The following is a 17,105-nucleotide window of genomic DNA, read 5'->3' as shown; positions in this document are numbered from 1 at the left end:
CTGAGATCTTTAATTTAATCTCTTTAAAATTGATTTTCTCCAGTCTCACTTTCCCAACACTGAAATCCTCCTCCTAGGAGATTTTAATGTCTACTACATTAAGCACCTCTGTAGCGCAATTGGAAGAACGACAGTACGTTGCACCCTTCAATTAGAAAAGGCCTAAGTTCAATTCTCGTCATGATGGGAGGAATCTTTATATGGACTTTTTCAATTGAAGGTGAGTTAGCTGATCTCATATGGAGGTAGCAGGGTTTTTTCTCCCAGAAACTTGGGTTTTTCATCCCGCATAAAGACAAATCGGCCCTTTAGAACACACACAATTTACAGACAAAAATACTAGCTATAGTGGTTGTGGGCAGTAGATGGCATTGATGTAGGTGATTGGTAGTAGAGGTTCGGTGTAGTAGTGGAGATGGAGTGTTGTATAGTAGGTGTCTTGCCGCATTGAGTCTTCGGACTCCTTGGAGGTGTCACGAATAATAATAATAAACTGGCTTTCCGCCTGCTGTACAGATTTTGCAAGCAGAGATGCTGAAACATTTGCCATCACTAACGACCTTACACAACTCATTCAGATGCCAATCAGAATACCTGATAATCCGAACCACTCCCCCAAACACCCTAGATTGCTTCCCTACATACAACTCTTCCAAATACACAGTAAATGTAGTGAGCACCACTAGGTAATTCTGATCACAATGTAGTGCTCATCGACTCCCGCATGCAACAGTGCTCACGCAGCCACTTCCATTCAATAGCCTGGCATTATAACAGTGCCAAGTGGGACAGCCTCCATGATTTCTATGCATCATTCCCATGGTTGGACTATTGCTTCCAGCCTTTCAACCCAAACATATGTACCGAACTTATCACCAAAGTAATCCTCACCGGCATGGAAACATACATTTCCCACAAAACTCTGACCTGCCATTCCCTAACTAAACCCCCTAGTTCTCCAAAAGGTGCACCAAGGCTGTACAAATGAAAAACCATACATATTATAACTGGCTGAAATGAAGAACTCCATCCTCCTTTAGAGCTTATACTCGAGCTCAAAATAGATGAAAAAAAAAAAATCAATGCTTCCTTAACAGAGTTCGAAAGACAAAAAGCAGGAAACTAGTAGCCTGTCCAAATGGTAGTCGAGCCTTCTGATCTCTCACCAAAGCAATTGGTCGTAACTTCTGCCCAACAATATCCCCATCCCTATCATACAAGGATGGCCCTATTGCATCATCACCTGCAGAGAAAGCCAATCTCCTGGCCTATATTGTACTTTAAATACATGCATAACTGACAATGGTAAATGCCCTCCAACCATTCCAGATGCCCTACATCCTTTTGCCATAAAGAGATCAGAAGAATACTGTCCAAATTAGACACACAAAAAAAGTCTTCTGGCTCTGATGGCATTCCTCCAATTGTCCTGCACCAGAAATGCCTCCTATCCTATGCTGCCTGTATATACTCTCTTACTCCACTATCCTACAGCCTGGAAACTAGCTAATATTCAAACCATTCCCAAGAAGGGTGACAAGTCTCTGCCATCCTATCTTGCTCATCTCAGTCCTGCCTAAAGTCATGGAAAAAAATCATCAATTCCCAACTCCTACATTGCATTGAAGGCACCCACCTAATAAATGACTACCAGTATGAATTTTGTTGCTGCCGATCACCAGGAGATCTGCTCATATATGTCGCCCATCTCTGGACAAATGCTTCTTGGAATTACCCCAACATCAAGCTTCTCCTGGCATAAACACATCACAAAAATTGCATCCTCAACTTCTAAAAAAACTAGGATTTCTCTTTCGCTCAAGACATTACTACATAGTTGTTAACTGTCTGAATAGTTGTTAATCTTATACAAATCATAAATCTGTCCAGCTATTGAATACTGCTCTCGCATACTGGGTGGGCCCCTAAATCTCCCTCAAAATGCTTGACTCAATACAGAGGAGAGCAATTAGACTTATTAATGACCATCTCTTACCAACTCACTCCCCCTACTTTCTACAAATATTTCCATAGGAAATGTTCATTTGAAATAGCATCAATAATCCCCCCCCCCCCCACACACACACACAGTACTAAGCCTCTTGGAACACATGCAGCTGCTGCCCAACATCCCTTCACAGTACACCTCGAAATCCACAGAACAAATTTCTTTTCCTTTATCCCTGCTACTGCTGTATTGTGGAACAGTCTTCCCTCTGATGTGTTTCCCAAGAATACAATATACAGGCTTTTAAATCAAATGTAAAAAAGTTTCTCCTTTTCCAACCCACTACCCACATACGGTACTAATGTAGTATAGGTTGATCAACCAACTTCTCGTGTATGGGTTCAACATAAAAAAAAAATAAAGATAAAAAAATAAATAAATTAGGACTTCATACAGAGACTCTTCTATCTCTGCTGGTCAGCTATCCCTTTCAGTTACCTTCATCACTTTTGCAATATGTCCCCTGAACTTCAGGATTCTATCATAGAATTTTTGGCTAAATATCACAGGCATTGACAGTATAAGACCACAGAATGACAATTAAATATCAACAGAAAATTCTAAAAAGTACAACTATAACAGATCAATAATTTCCTAACTTATTCACAAAAAAAAAAAAAAAAAAAAAAAAAAAAAAAAACATTAAGTGATTTTTCATTTAGCAGAATCATTTTTGGGAGTTATTTCAGGAGTTAGACCATAATAGTTTGGATGATTAATGTACTCCAAAAATTACTCATGATCATAAAGTTCAAGTATGCTGAAATTATCAATTGGTGAGTTAGACATATTGGTTGTTTGCATCACCTTTTATATATTATATTTATTGCCAACTTCCATTCATAAGAGGATTTCAGAGGAGTAGTTGAGGCTCTCCTCTTCCCATTCTGATGCGAGATGTTCTATTTGATTTTTATGTTTGTATCTCTTTTCATCTCTCCACCTTTGGCATATTGGGAGGAGGACAGATACTTCCCCTCATTTAACCTCCCAAACGGCCAGGACGTCTATAGATGTCCAACTAAATCTGAATATGATTCAGTCCACCTGTTTGAAAAACCAGGATAAGAAGTGCAATTTGACCGTCCTGTCCATTAGAAGGTGTGATAAACCCTCACACTGAAGAGAACGGTTAATCGGATTATCTCACGTTCATAGCTACCTCTCAGTTGCCTATAACAAGAAATGCACATCCTTGTTCTATGCTAGTTAACTGGATTTTAGTTATATAGGATAGACTAAAAATAGAGAAATTATTTATATTTTTGTTTTCTCTTTTTATTGTACAATACAATTTTAATTTCTGGACAAAATAAAGGTCTTGCATAATTTCTTCACTTAAATATTGCCTTATCTTGGAGAACCAATTTCCTTTTTAATTTTTTTGCACTAATTTTTTTTCTAATCGCTTTCTAGACAAAACATTATTCTTTGTTCTCGAAGAAATTAATTCACGATAATTATTTGAAATATTCTTTTAAAAAAAGAAAAGAAAACTGGCTGCTGATGTTCCAGATTATATTATTTTTATTTTTGTACAAAACCATCGGAATTGAATAATACTTCACAGATTTCCTTTAGGACACGTTGGAGCAACTTTGCTTTATAGAGAATAAGATGAAATTCTTTAATCATATCACTAAATTTTTTCTTTATATTATATAGTAATCTACTGTCCTTTGTACTTTCACTTTCTTGGTTTCCCTGTATAATTGGTCATTACAAAATGAAATTAACAGTTATAGATACTGCATAATTCAGATATTTTATTCTCCAATTTTTAAATTAAGCGATACATTTGCTTATTTTTATCATTCAAAATATGTATATCAAATGCATCAAATGTGAAATTTCATTTCCTTTCACAATACAAATGAACTTTATTTCGACTTTGATAGCACTGCCCCCTCCCGTTGCAACATTACCAGACACCCGAAAGCTGTTATGAAACATAGGTATAGTTTTTATTTCATTCGTGATTTTTCCATAATAATTGTTCGACATAACGTTTAATTTTTTCAACACAGAAACTAAGTTTTGATTATTATAAATTTGCAAATTATAAATAAGAAAATATATATCTTATTTCTCTATTATTATAAATCAGGAAGTTATGTGAAGTTGGCAAATAGGGGAAATTGATATTTAAAAACACTGTCATCCTACAAATGCAATATCAGAATATGCTTTGAATGTCTGCTAATCAATCAGAAAGATGGAAAAACAGAACAAGGAATTTCTGCCTGTAAAATATTCAGTTATTGCACGAGGTACTTTAGTGTGCTGCCTTCTGGGCATGTTCTTTTGATCTGGTTTCTAGTGGCGTTGAAAGTTTATTTTTCACTTGGTTAGAGTATAATAATATTAGTTTAATCCTTTATCCAAGTGTGAGCAAACAAAGTTTGCACCTGAAAGTATCTTCAGGACTGGGTTGCCCTGGTTTGCCTTGGTGTTGTACCACCTTAACCCAGTCCTGAAGATACTTTCAGGCGTGTTTGCTCTTTGTTTGCTCACACTTGGATAAAGGATTAAACTAATTTTATTATATTCCTAGTGGTGGTGGTGGGGGGGGAGAGTTAGTAATCTCTGTTAGTCTACAACTTGTTACTGGGCAGAAAGGAATATTAGAAAGTATACCCAATATACAATTCATTTGTGAGATGGCAAGCAAGAGAAGCAGCAGCAATAGCAGTAATTTTTTTCAAGATAATTATCAAATAATTTAGAATTTTTCGATAATAAAAGTGAAACTGATCACTATAAATAAAGAAATCATTTTTGGCATAAATACTTCATCAGCCTGTAAAAGAAATGTCAGTTTTACTGTGTTAGGATATCTGAACAACAGAAAACGAAACAAGACATTCTTGCTTGAGGCAATTTAGTGCGACTTCTAGGAAACTTTCTGTCTTGTGTTTCTCAAAAGAGTAATCTAAGACTTTTAGCTTTTCCTCTAGGTAAGAGGATTATTGTCCCGCATTTCTAAGACGTATTTCAGAAATAGCAATCAGCAGAAATAGAAGTACTTTAGTAATATTTAGATTAAAAAAAAAAAGAAAAAAGAAACAGAAATAACACAATTGAAATTTCTTTGTGCGGTATACAGTTTTACATGTTGAAAATACAGCATAGTATTTCTAAATCTTAGAATAATTTCAGCAGACCGCTGATTTCAGATCCAAAGAAAGAGTACAGAATTAGAAGCTTCGATATACAACAATATTATTGCTTCATTTCTTTTGTCAAAACGGTAAACTAAAATAAGAGATTTTGAATACCGTGTGAAAGCTTTCAAAGCTATAGAAATTTAAAGTAGTTATGCAACTCAGTTCCAGGACAGGAGAGGGAGGATTGCAGTAAAAAATCCTAAAAATGAGCATAAATTTTTAATCATTCCATACAGGAATGATTAAATCTATATTGAAAATTTGGGAAAAAGAATCTATATTGTCAGTAAAATGGAGGCAATTAACTATTACTAAAGTATATTCATTGCAATATCCTTCCTATTATATTTTCAACATATCTACAGTGGTTAAGCACTACATATTATAGTAATAATGTGCATCCTACAAAAAAAAAAAAAAAAAAAAAAAAAAAAAAAAAACCTCTGTTGCAATTTTCAGCAAAACAAGAAGGCGAAGAGTCTCTGATAAAATATCATTAGGTATAAATTTTTGATAATAAAAAAAGATACAATATCAGAAACCGAGTAATGCAGTTTATAATCATTTGTTGTTCATTAAAAAAACAATCGTTCCTGAAATTGAAATGTGACAATCCATATAAAGGTATTTTGCAAAGAAAGAAAGCAAAATGTCATATTTATTTCACTAAATGTTATTTAAAAATATAAATATTTGACAAAATATTTTAAACATAAACAAACATTTGAAAATTTGGGAAAAAGAATCTATATTGTCAGTAAAATGGAGGCAATTAACTATTACTAAAGTATATTCATTGCAAAAACTGATCTATGGTCATTTCAGGATTGATTATTTATTTTGGCATATGTGAAACTGCTATTTTTGGAAAGAGACACAAGAAATAAATTGTTCAGCAAAAAAAAAGATCAAATATCCTAGAACAGTGAAGAAAATTCGAAGTAACAGAGTAGATGTAAAGACAAGTGACACAAAAGTCGCTCGATCACAGTTAATCCGCTAATGGCTCTCAAATTGCTGTTAAGGGATTAACAGCGGGAGGAGGGTAAATACTTGATAAAAGATAGAATGCCGATGAAGTTTTAATCCATGAAAAAGTCTGGGGTAGTCTTGCTATTTCATCCACCTTGGCCGGTAGGAGGGTTAATGCATATATTTCTTTACAGAACAGATTTATTATCATTACACCATATCAGGCAGAGCCAAAAAGCAAATTGGTCCTTTCTGACAATTAATGCATCTTAGTGAATTATGGATATAGTAACTGAAAGGATAGTTGAGATATCCTACTTTTACAGCTATTGGAAATTTCTTCCTCCTCTTCCTTTTTCTTATCTGTCAAATGACGGGTTGAGTCCCCTACAAATCTCTGTCATTTGGTTCCATCTCTGACAATTTCTGTCATCTCTCTGAAGCCCAATAATTGTGACCTTTCCTTCAAAGACTGTACCCAAGTTCTTTTTGGTCTACCCCTTGATCGTCTTCCTCAAATGATTCCATTCAAGACAATATTTTGCAATCTTTTAAAGGACATTCTCTGGAGGTGCTCAAACCATCTTAATTGCTGTTTAAGAATTACAGCTATGATATCTTCACTATAATTTGTGTTTGACTTGCTCATTTGTATGGTGTTCTGACCAGTGAATCTTATTTTTCTTAAGAATTTCATTTCGAATTCTCTGATTTTCTGTATTTCTTTCTGACTGAGTGTACAAGTCTCAGCTCCATATGTTGCTGTAGGTATAATAATGGTTTTGTAGAGTTTTAGTCTGAGGCCTTTTGAAATGCTGCTATTTTTCCATATGTTGTTTGATTTATTCATATTAGACCATCCTTTGTTAAGTCTTTATTTTACTGTTTCTGTGTTTTCAAGGTTGTGAGTAATAAGACTGCCAAGATATATAAATTGCTTTACTATTCAAGTATGTGATTTTCTAAGTTTATTGAAATTTTTTCCTCATTTCTTCCTATTTTCATTGTTTTAGTTTTGCTTATATTGATTTACTTTCCAAACGTTTTGCATTCTTCATTTAAAATTTTTATTTTTTTTCCAATAATTCTTTAGTCTGCAAAAATATCATCATCTACACATTTGATGAGGTTGATATTCATGCCATTTATTTGTAGACCTAGTTCTTCCGCTATGGATTTGAATATTTCTTCGAGATAGATAATGAATAAATTTGGTGGGAGTAGGCAACCCTGCATGACTCCTTTTTCTACTTTGAAACTGTTTGTTCTTATTTTATTAAATTTGACAGTTGCTTTGGTATCTTTATAATAATTTGCAATATAGGTTTATAGTTCTGAATCTAGAATCACGTATTTTAAGATGTTTATCATTTTGTTCCTGTCAATAGAATCAAATGCATGTTTGAAGTGAATACAAATGCAGTATATAGGTAAGTTGTATGCCCCAGTACTTTTGAGTCAGATTATTAACTGTAAAAATGTAGTCTATAGTAGACTTTCCAGGTGCAAATCCTGCTTGATCTCTTCCTATTGTCTCATCATCATCATCAAATTCCTGCCATGTACCCTCAAGGGGTGTACAGGATATGACAGTACTACATGAAAAAATTACATCATTACTAACTTCCTATCTACAATTTCTCTCCAAATCAGTCTGTTACTTGTCAAGACTCCAACATTATCAGATCTTATATTTCTATCGTCTAAGGCACTTTGTACCGTATCAATCCACCTATATCTTGGTCTTCCTCTGGGTCGTTTTCCTGCCAACCTGGCAGAGAACACTTGTTTTGCTAATCTTTCCTCTCCCATTCTATTTAAGTGACCATACCATCTGAGATTAGCTCTGCTAACGCATTCCTGGATGCTGACAATGTCAAGTTCTTTCCTAATATCCTCATTTTTAATATGATATTGCCATTGATGCCATCTGTTCACGCCTCTAATCTTTCTCAGGACTCTCATATCTGCAGTCTCTAGTCTTTGGTCAAGTGTTTTCCTTCTGACCCAGCTCTCAGATCCATAAGTTAAAATTGGTTTGAACACAGTCTTGTATACAACTAATTTAGTGTTCCGACTAATTTCTTTCTTATTCCATATGAATTTATTCAATTGACTTCCCACGCTACCAGCTTTGCTGATTCTGTTGTCTATTTCTATATTTAGTTTACCATCTTCAGTAAAAATTGTGCCTAAGTAGCTGAAATGTTTTACTTGTTCCACAGGTTCTCCATTCACAACACAGTTGACATTTTCAATGATTCTGCCTATTTTCATTGTCTTTGTCTTTTTATTGCTGACCTTCATACCATATCTATTACAACAGCTATTCAATTTAGTCAGAGAATCTTGCAGACTTGTAGCGGATTTATTTAGAAGTATAACATCATCCGCATAAAGCAAAGAGCTGACATTAACATCTCCAATTTTGATATCAGGTTTAATACCACATTCCTTCATAATGTGATCCATATAGATAATGAATAACAGAGGGGATAATGTACATCCTTGTCTCACACCAGATTTAACATTAAACCATCTTCCTGTATTTCCTTCAATTCTAACTGCTGACTCACAACTCAAATAAAGACTAAGTATTGCTTGATATAATGCCCCATTGACACCATATAACTGCAGCGTATTGAATAGTTTCTCTCTTGGCACCTTGTCATATGCCTTTTCCAAATCGACAAAACTTAAATACAGATCTTTGTTATATTCCCATGCTTTCTCGACTATTTGTCGTAAAGTGAAGATCTGATCCTGACAGCCTCTATTTGGCCTGAATCCAGCTTGTTCTTTACCAAGCTTTTCTTCCACAATTCTTCTCAACCGTTTCTCAAGTATACTTGCATAGATCTTGCCAGGAACACTCAGTAGGGAAATACCTCTGTAATTCTCACATTCAGTTTTATTTCCCTTTTTATATATGGGTACTATGAGAGCTCTACTCCAATCATCGGGAATTCGTCCCTCGGTCCAGGCTTTCTGAACTATGCAGTGCAGCCACTGTAAGGCTCTTATACCACCATACTTCAGCATTTCTGGTCGAATATCATCTACTCCTGCTGCCTTTCCACATTTCAAGCCTTTGATGGCTTTTTCTACTTCAAGTATGGATATGTATTCCTGACTGCATGCCTGGTCAGTGTTTTTTATCACTGTGCTGTCATCACTGCTTGTTTCATTTAGCAGCTTTTCAAAGTAATTACTCCATACTTCAAGGATATCTTTTTCTCCTGTTTTCATTTCACCTTTATCATCTCTAATTCCTTTTACAGCACTCCTTCCTCCATTCCTAAGCTTCTTCAACAACCTCCAGAATATTTTGCCACCTTCTTGATATTTATTTTCTATATTCTTGCCAAAGTCCTCCCATGACTTTTGTTTAGCTAGTTTTACACACTGTTTAGCTTTCTTACATTTGTCTCTGTATTCTGTAAGAGTAAAAGCTGACTTATTTGCCAGGAACTTTTGATATGCTTTCTTCTTTTCCTTCACTGCCTCTTTAACTTCCCGTGTCCACCAGGGAGTTCTGATTTTTTTTATCTTTGCACACAACCTCACCACATGCCTCTCTGGCAGAATCAATCAATGTTTCATTCAGAGTTTGCCACTGAATCTCCAAGGTTTGATTCCTGTTCTCAAACTCTTTCATTTTCTTTTCAATAATATTCCTGTATTTTAGTCTACAGTTTACATCTGAGAGCTGCTCAACTTTTATTCGCTTTAAAACTTTCTTACATGTTATTCTTTTCGATATGAAATTCAATTTTATCCTGCTCGAGACTAAATAGTGATCACTTCCAATTTCAAATCCTCTGTACACTCTGGTGTCCTGCACCAGGGAGAAAACATCACTATCAACAATAACATAGTCAATGAGACTTTTCTTATTCCTAGCCTCTTCTCTCCATGTGAATTTGTGCACATTTTTATGTTGGAACATGGTGTTAGTAATAACCAGTCCATGTCCTGAGCAGAAATCCAACAGATATTTGCCATTATTATTAGCTTTGCTCTTTTCTCCAAATTTTCCCAAAATATTTTTGTATGTCTCACAATCATTTCCTACTCTACTATTTAGATCCCCAACAAGGACCAACTTTTCCTTTTTCATTGTGTCAGTTGCTTTTTCTAAAGCCTCAAAAAATTCCTCCACTTCTACCTTACTAGAACCTTCTGTGGGACCATAGGCACAAATAAGTCTCATTGTCCAGTTCTCCATTCTCATATTTGCCCACATTACTCTACTTGAGACTGACTGCCATTCAAGAAGATTAGCCTCGTATTTTGTGTTGAATACTATGGCTACTCCTTCTTTTCCTTGATTGTTATTGCCTGAATATAACATTTTGTATTTATTGCTCAGAAAGATAAGGGTCTAAGCTGTATAACTGAAAGGAGACCTCCACATAGCCTTTAAAGGAATGCGGAGAACCGACCAGGGCTTCTGACCTAATGTCCAATCCTCACCTTCTCGTGGTGCACCCTGTTGGGTATCTACTTTGATACTGAACGAACGAGGATGGGCTGGCAATTCGGGATTTAGCCGACCAAATTGTATTCTTATTGGTTAAACCAAAATAAAAAATGATGGTACAACATGACAAAATTTCATGCCGGCTGGGGCGTCGCCCGGTTAAACAAGGCCCCCGTTGTTTTCGCCAGGGAACCAGGGCGAACAGCGAAAAGTCAGCTACTGGAACAAATCTGAAAACAAACCCCAACTCAACATCACCAGAGTTAAAGATCGGTACTATCAACGTAAGAAGCCTGAATGGCAAAGAAATGGAGCTAGCTGAGGAATTAGATAAGTACCAGATCGACATAATAGGGGTGACTGAAACAAAAAAGACCAAAACTGGTGAGATCTTCCTATTGTCTCATTCATTAAAATCTGGATTCTATTTTGAATGATGCATGTGAAGATTTTATAGCTATGACTTAGCAATGTTGGGCCTATAATTTTCAGGCCTTCATTTATCTCCCTCTTTGAGAATTGGTATTATGATGCCTATCTTCCAGTCATCTGGAATTTATCAGCATACAGTATTTGGTTAAACAGTTCAAGCAGGAAGTGGATGGCTGCTATGCCACCATATTTCCACAGTTCAGAAGGAAGTTCACCATAACCAGGTGACTTAGATAAGTTCATTTGGTTTATTGCATTCAAAATTTCTTCTTTTATTACGAACTGTCTTTTTTCTCTCTCTTTCTGTCTCTTTGTTCGTGTTTTTCCAGTTTTCTTCCCCCTGGAAAAGTATCTGGTAATAGTCTTTCCAAATTTTTTTAATATCTTCAATTGTTCCACTTTCAATATTGTTTTTATCTTTCATTTTTAGTGGCCTGTTTTGAAGTGTTTTTGTTAATTCTTTTATAACTTTATATAGAGTCTTGTAATCATTCTTTTTATTGGCTTCTTCACACATTTTTGCCTTTTCTTCAAACCAAGCATTTTTAGCAGATCAGCACATTCTATCTATTTTGTTTTTCAGTGTCTTTTATAATGCTGTTTATTTTCCTCTGTATTTTCACTGTTCAGATTATTTTTTCTTTTTCTTCTAAAGTTTGTTGTAGTTTTTTTTTATTTTTATTTTTTTTTTTTTTTTACAGCATTTACCATAACTGCTCTGCCCATTTATTTTAATGTATTTTTTACCCTGTCAAAGGTTATTTTCTTTAACTCTGTTTCTATTATGTTTCTGTAGTTGTTTTGTATAGTTATATCTTTCAGTTTTGTTATATTAATAATGTTCCTTGGAGTCTTCAGTATGCAATTTTTAAATTTCAGCTTACTTTTTGCAGCTAGTAATTCGTGATCTGAGTCAAAATCTGCTTTCTTTAGTGTTCTTGCATTTCGAATTGAGGATTTTCAGCAATTTTTTTTTATCAGAATGTAATCAATACAATTTTTAATCATACGATCTGGAGATATCCATGTTTATTTGTGCGATAGTCTATGGAAAAACATGGTGTTTGAGATTAAGAAATTGGAAGTTTAGGTGTGTCAAAAGCAAGGGGTAATATTCTTGGTCAGATCTAGGCTAACATCTCTAAGTGTCAGTGTGGCTATCATACTTGTCACTGCTTGATCTGCAAACTCTGAACTTCCCTTCTTATCTGGATCATCAAGGAGATCTTCCTTCTGGTATCACATCACTAGAATAGTTGAGTGTTTCATGAGGTTACTACACTTGGTATTTCCTTCATTCACTGACACTGCTGACAATGTTATCCAGAGAACACTTTTTTTTAACTGTTTTGAGAGATCCTGCCAATCCATCTGAATAAAGAATGCCATTTTACATGGCTTTTCATGGATGATGAGGGACAACAGTATATTTCTGTTATTAGATGATGCATCTAGATAAGTATTTGTAATTGACTAGTCTGAATCGTGAATGGAAAATGTTATTTTTAAATTTGGTTTATTCAGGATTCAACAAGAATTGGAAAACAATTAAGAGATACGTGAGCTTTAGTATATAGAAACTGATTGTGAAAGGGGTATATAGAATGAATAATTTATATAATGATACAAAGCACGAATCAAAAATGACAATTATTCTGTGTAAAGAATTATGTTTTAGTTAATTGTAATGGCCATAATATGTTCTATGTGAAACGTATGTAATCTAAAGTTCAAGGTGTTTGGGCAAGCATTGCGCTTGCGGCAGTGTAAATTATCGGAAAGTGGCTCATGCTCGAATTCACAGACCTAAGGAAATGCGGTAACCTGGATGGACTAGCGGGAAAAGAAGGTGAGTGTCAGGAAAAGATTCGTAAGAGAAAAGAGGGCTCTAAAGGTCCGAAAAAGGTAGCCCTTTTTTTAGAGACATCTTCAGGAATTATTATTATTTTGGGCTACTCCAGGGAGTCCTTAGACTCATCAAGGGAGGCCCTAAACATCATGTCCACACAACTATTCGACATTCTTACAGTATCTATCATACCTTGCCTTGAACTCGCTCACTGTCATAGCACCCACAACAGACTCTGGCAGCTTATTCCACTCATTTACCACTCTAAAAGTAAAGAACCCATCTCTAACACCCCTGCTAACCACACTCTTGCCCAGCTTCCATAAGTGTCCCCTAGTTCTCCCACCACCAGTCCTGATCTCAAAAATATCCTCTGTATTAATCCTATAGAAACCCTTTAGCAATTTGAATGTCTCAATCATATCTCCACTTTTCTACTAATCAACTAATTTCTGCAACCCACAAATCTTCAACCTGTTCTCATATGGTTCATTCCATAGACCTGCTATCATCTTAGTCACTCGCATCTGGATCCTCTGCACCTCCTCCCCATCAAGAAGGAACCAAGGTGACCAAATCTGGGCACAGTAGTCGAGATGAGGTCTTATCAAGGCTCGGTACAGAGGTACAATAACTTGCTTGTCTCTGCTCATCAAGGTATTTTTGAACAACCAAGTGAGTTGATGAGCTGATTTAGCTACTTTTGCGATGTGCCCCCTAAACTTCATCTCCCTATCCACCAACACTCCCAAGTCCCTGGCCTCATCAATCTCTTGGAGTACAGTTCCACGAATGTGGTATACTGCTGCTAATCTTTTCACCCCAAAATGCATAAGCTTACATTTTGTCACATTAAATTGACATCCATTCTCCTTAGCCCAGAACTCCAATCTATCCAAGTCGTCCTGCAAGATTTTGACATCCTCTGCATTCACTATTGCCCTACCCAACTTTGCATCATCAGCGAAGAAATGAACTGTTCCTTTTAGATCCTTCCCTATATCGTTAATGAACAAATTAAACAGCAGTGGTCCAAGAACAGAACCCTGCAGCACACTACTAGTCACAGGCCATCTTTTGGACTCTACTCCTGAATAAACTACTCTTTGATATCTCTCCATCAACCACCCACCTATCCATCTCTCCAACCCTATATCCATTCCCATATGTTGTAGTTTACGGATTAGAATTAAATGTGGTATCCTGTCAAACGCCTTAGCCAGGTCCAGCAGTATCACTGTAAACCCATTACCCTTATCCAGTTCAGCCGCCACCTTGTTATAAAACTTGAGCAAGTTACTGAGGCATGATCTACCCTTCACAAAGCCATGCTGTCCCCCATACCGTCTCATTTTCATCAATCCATTCCTGTAAAAAAAAAATTCAAGGAGTTGAGTAACAATATGGAAGACAAGTATAGGAAAAGAGTAAGAATTTGAAAAGGGCCATCATGAACAAAAGCCCACAAACGAGGGGATTCACTTTAAAAGTTTTCCGGAAACATATAAACAGAGAAGAACAATGTGGAATGGCACTGCAGAAAATTAATGCTGAATGTTTGAGGAAAATATTCTTTATAACAAGAAATATCTGTCTTTATTAGCTCATTTCAGATATACAACTTCATCCAAATTATGGACCAGGAATATAGTTACAGCTAGTAAGGGAAACTAAGCAGTATATTCAAAACCAAGCTTCACTGCTTAACATATGAATTTATTATATATATATATTTTTTAACTTATAACAGTCAGTAAATATTCAGTTTAATCAACTCTCTCACCAAATCTCAAATGCAGAAGTCAAATGAAGTCTTACAACTACACTAACCAAAGGCATTAAAAGTCATATTACTGTGGTCCCACAAGTCTGATATAATATTGCCTGCCATTCAAAATCTTCATATTCAGTGTTGAAAACCTTAGCTACACCTTCCTTTCCCTGTTCATTATTGCTGGAACACTGAAACAATGCAGTTATTACTTATAAGATGATGCTAACTGTAATTTATTCATACCTCACTGCTGAATCTTTATTTTGTCACTTATTGAATTAAATTAAACTTGTTTAATTTAAATTTCATACTGACATGTTCTTGATACTTGTGCAAAAATATTATAGAATTAAATTCTTACATAAGTTTCAACATTACTAATGATTGTGTTTAAATTGATATCTTCTTATGATCCTTTGCAATATTTATTTTCATTTTGGTGTTGTGCTTAATACTTCTAAAACTAAAATGAGTAACTGCAACACCTGAATGTCACAAAGCTTATTGGGAAAAAACAGTTCATATTGCTTTAAATATATTCCCAAAAAATTAAATTAATCTTTACACACTTAAGCAAAAAAATATTTTGACTGAAATAATTACCGAACAGTGGGAACTAAACTGTCCACAAAAGTCAGCACCATTTCTCGACTAGTAGAAGCCATAATTTCACTCAAACCAATACATACTCCTTGACGTTGATCAGTACGTTCTGAATCAAGTCCTTTTTCTAAAATTGGAATAATTTCAGGTAAAACTCTTTCTCCTAGCTTACGAACAAGGTCACCAAGTGTCCTAGCTGCAACCTATAAAGATTTTTGCAGTTATATATGGAATTTTCTTTCAATCTTAATGCTATATGACAAACTTTCTGTCAATCTAAACTAAGAAAATATGTCATTTAATGAAATATTGATTACTGAAGCTGTTGTCTTTTTTTTTTTTTTTTTGGATAGTATCTGAATGATACACGTGCACAGTCATGCCATATTTCATTAAACCAACTACTAAACTATACTGAAAATACATGTTTTCTCACTCCCAAGAAAAGGTATGTGGAGATCAAACTTCAAAAATAAAAATTTATTCAAAATGACATATGACATGACAGCACAGTCAGGCAAATATCCAGACAATACATTCACACAAAAAAAGACATTACATAATTAATAAATTTATATTTGTACACATTTTAAATATCCATAATTTTTAAACTAGTCTTAAGAAAGTCATAGCTCTCAAATTAAATCAATTATCAATTCATATACTTCATTTCTTTTTTTTAAAACTTCCTTACATACTTTTGTTTTCAATATGAATTCATTTTTACACTAATCCAAATTAGATGGCATTCACTTCCTATTATAAATACTCCATATACTATTGTATTGCATTGCATCTTGTATTTATGCATTTTGGGGTGAAAACATTAGCAACAGTATACCACATTGGTGGAACTGTACTCCAGGAGATGGACAAGGCCAGGAATTTGGGAGTGTTGGTGGATAGCGAGTTGAAGTTTAGGGGGCATATTTCAAAAGTGGCTAAATCAGCTCATCAAATCACTTGGTTGCTGAAAAATACTTTAACAAGCAGAGACAAACAAGTTATTGTTCCTCTGTATCGAGCTTTGATAAGACCTCATCTTGACTACTGTGCCCAGATTTGGGTGCCAGGGTTTCTTATTGATAGGGAGGAGGTGGGGAGGATCCACCTCCTCCCAATCAAGACAATAGCAGGTCTATGGAATGAACCTTATGAGAACAGGTTGAAGATTTGTGGGTTGCAGAAATGGGTTGATAGGAGGAAAAGGGGTGATATGATTGAGACATTCAAATTACTGAAAGGTTTCTATAAGATTAATTCAGAGGATATTTTTGAAAACAGGACTGGTGGTGGGAGGACTAGGGGCCATCCATGGAAATTGGGCAAGAGTGTGGTTAGCAAGGGTGCTAGAGCTAGGTTTTTTACTTGGAGAGTGGTAAATGAGTGGAATAAGCTGCCAGAGTCTGCTGTGGATGCCATGAGTATGAATGAGTTCAAGGCAAAGTATGATAGATACTGTGTGAATGTTGAATAGTTGTTCTTCAAATGATCTTTTAGGGCCTCCCTCGATGAGTCTCCTTGGAGTTGCCCATAATAATAATAATAATAATAAAATTGTGAAATTTTCTCAAAACATTTCTGTTTCTCTGGTATTCATTTTCTACTCTGTTGTTTAGATCTCCAACAAAGTCCAACTTTTCCTTTTCTTTAATGTCTTTTCTAATGACTGCAAAACAATTCCTCCACTTATATCTCAGTAGTCTTCTGTGGGACACAGGCATAAAAGTCACATGCCTGTGGCCCCACAGATCTGATCTATTTAATACTGCGTGCAATTCAAGATTATTCTTATATTAGTGTTGAAAACACTAACC

At 35.3% G+C, this 17,105-nt stretch overlaps 1 protein-coding gene across 1 annotated transcript in view; it reads right to left on the bottom strand.

The window, feature by feature from the left end:
* Positions 1–17,105, bottom strand: part of l(3)80Fj (lethal (3) 80Fj) — a 770,029-nt gene that overhangs the window by 169,342 nt on the left and 583,582 nt on the right. The window contains exon 42 of the mRNA XM_090405954.1: positions 15,289–15,491. Coding sequence (XP_090262080.1) covers positions 15,289–15,491 — 203 coding nt within the window. The remainder of the gene's footprint in view (positions 1–15,288; positions 15,492–17,105) is intronic.

Source organism: Typopeltis vanoorti, chromosome 16 (genome assembly GCF_054136105.1).
Source record: "Typopeltis vanoorti isolate ZY-2024b chromosome 16, IOZ_Tvanoo_1.0, whole genome shotgun sequence".
Classification (NCBI taxonomy): domain Eukaryota; kingdom Metazoa; phylum Arthropoda; class Arachnida; order Uropygi; family Thelyphonidae; genus Typopeltis; species Typopeltis vanoorti.
This window is presented reverse-complemented; position numbering and strand designations above follow the sequence as displayed.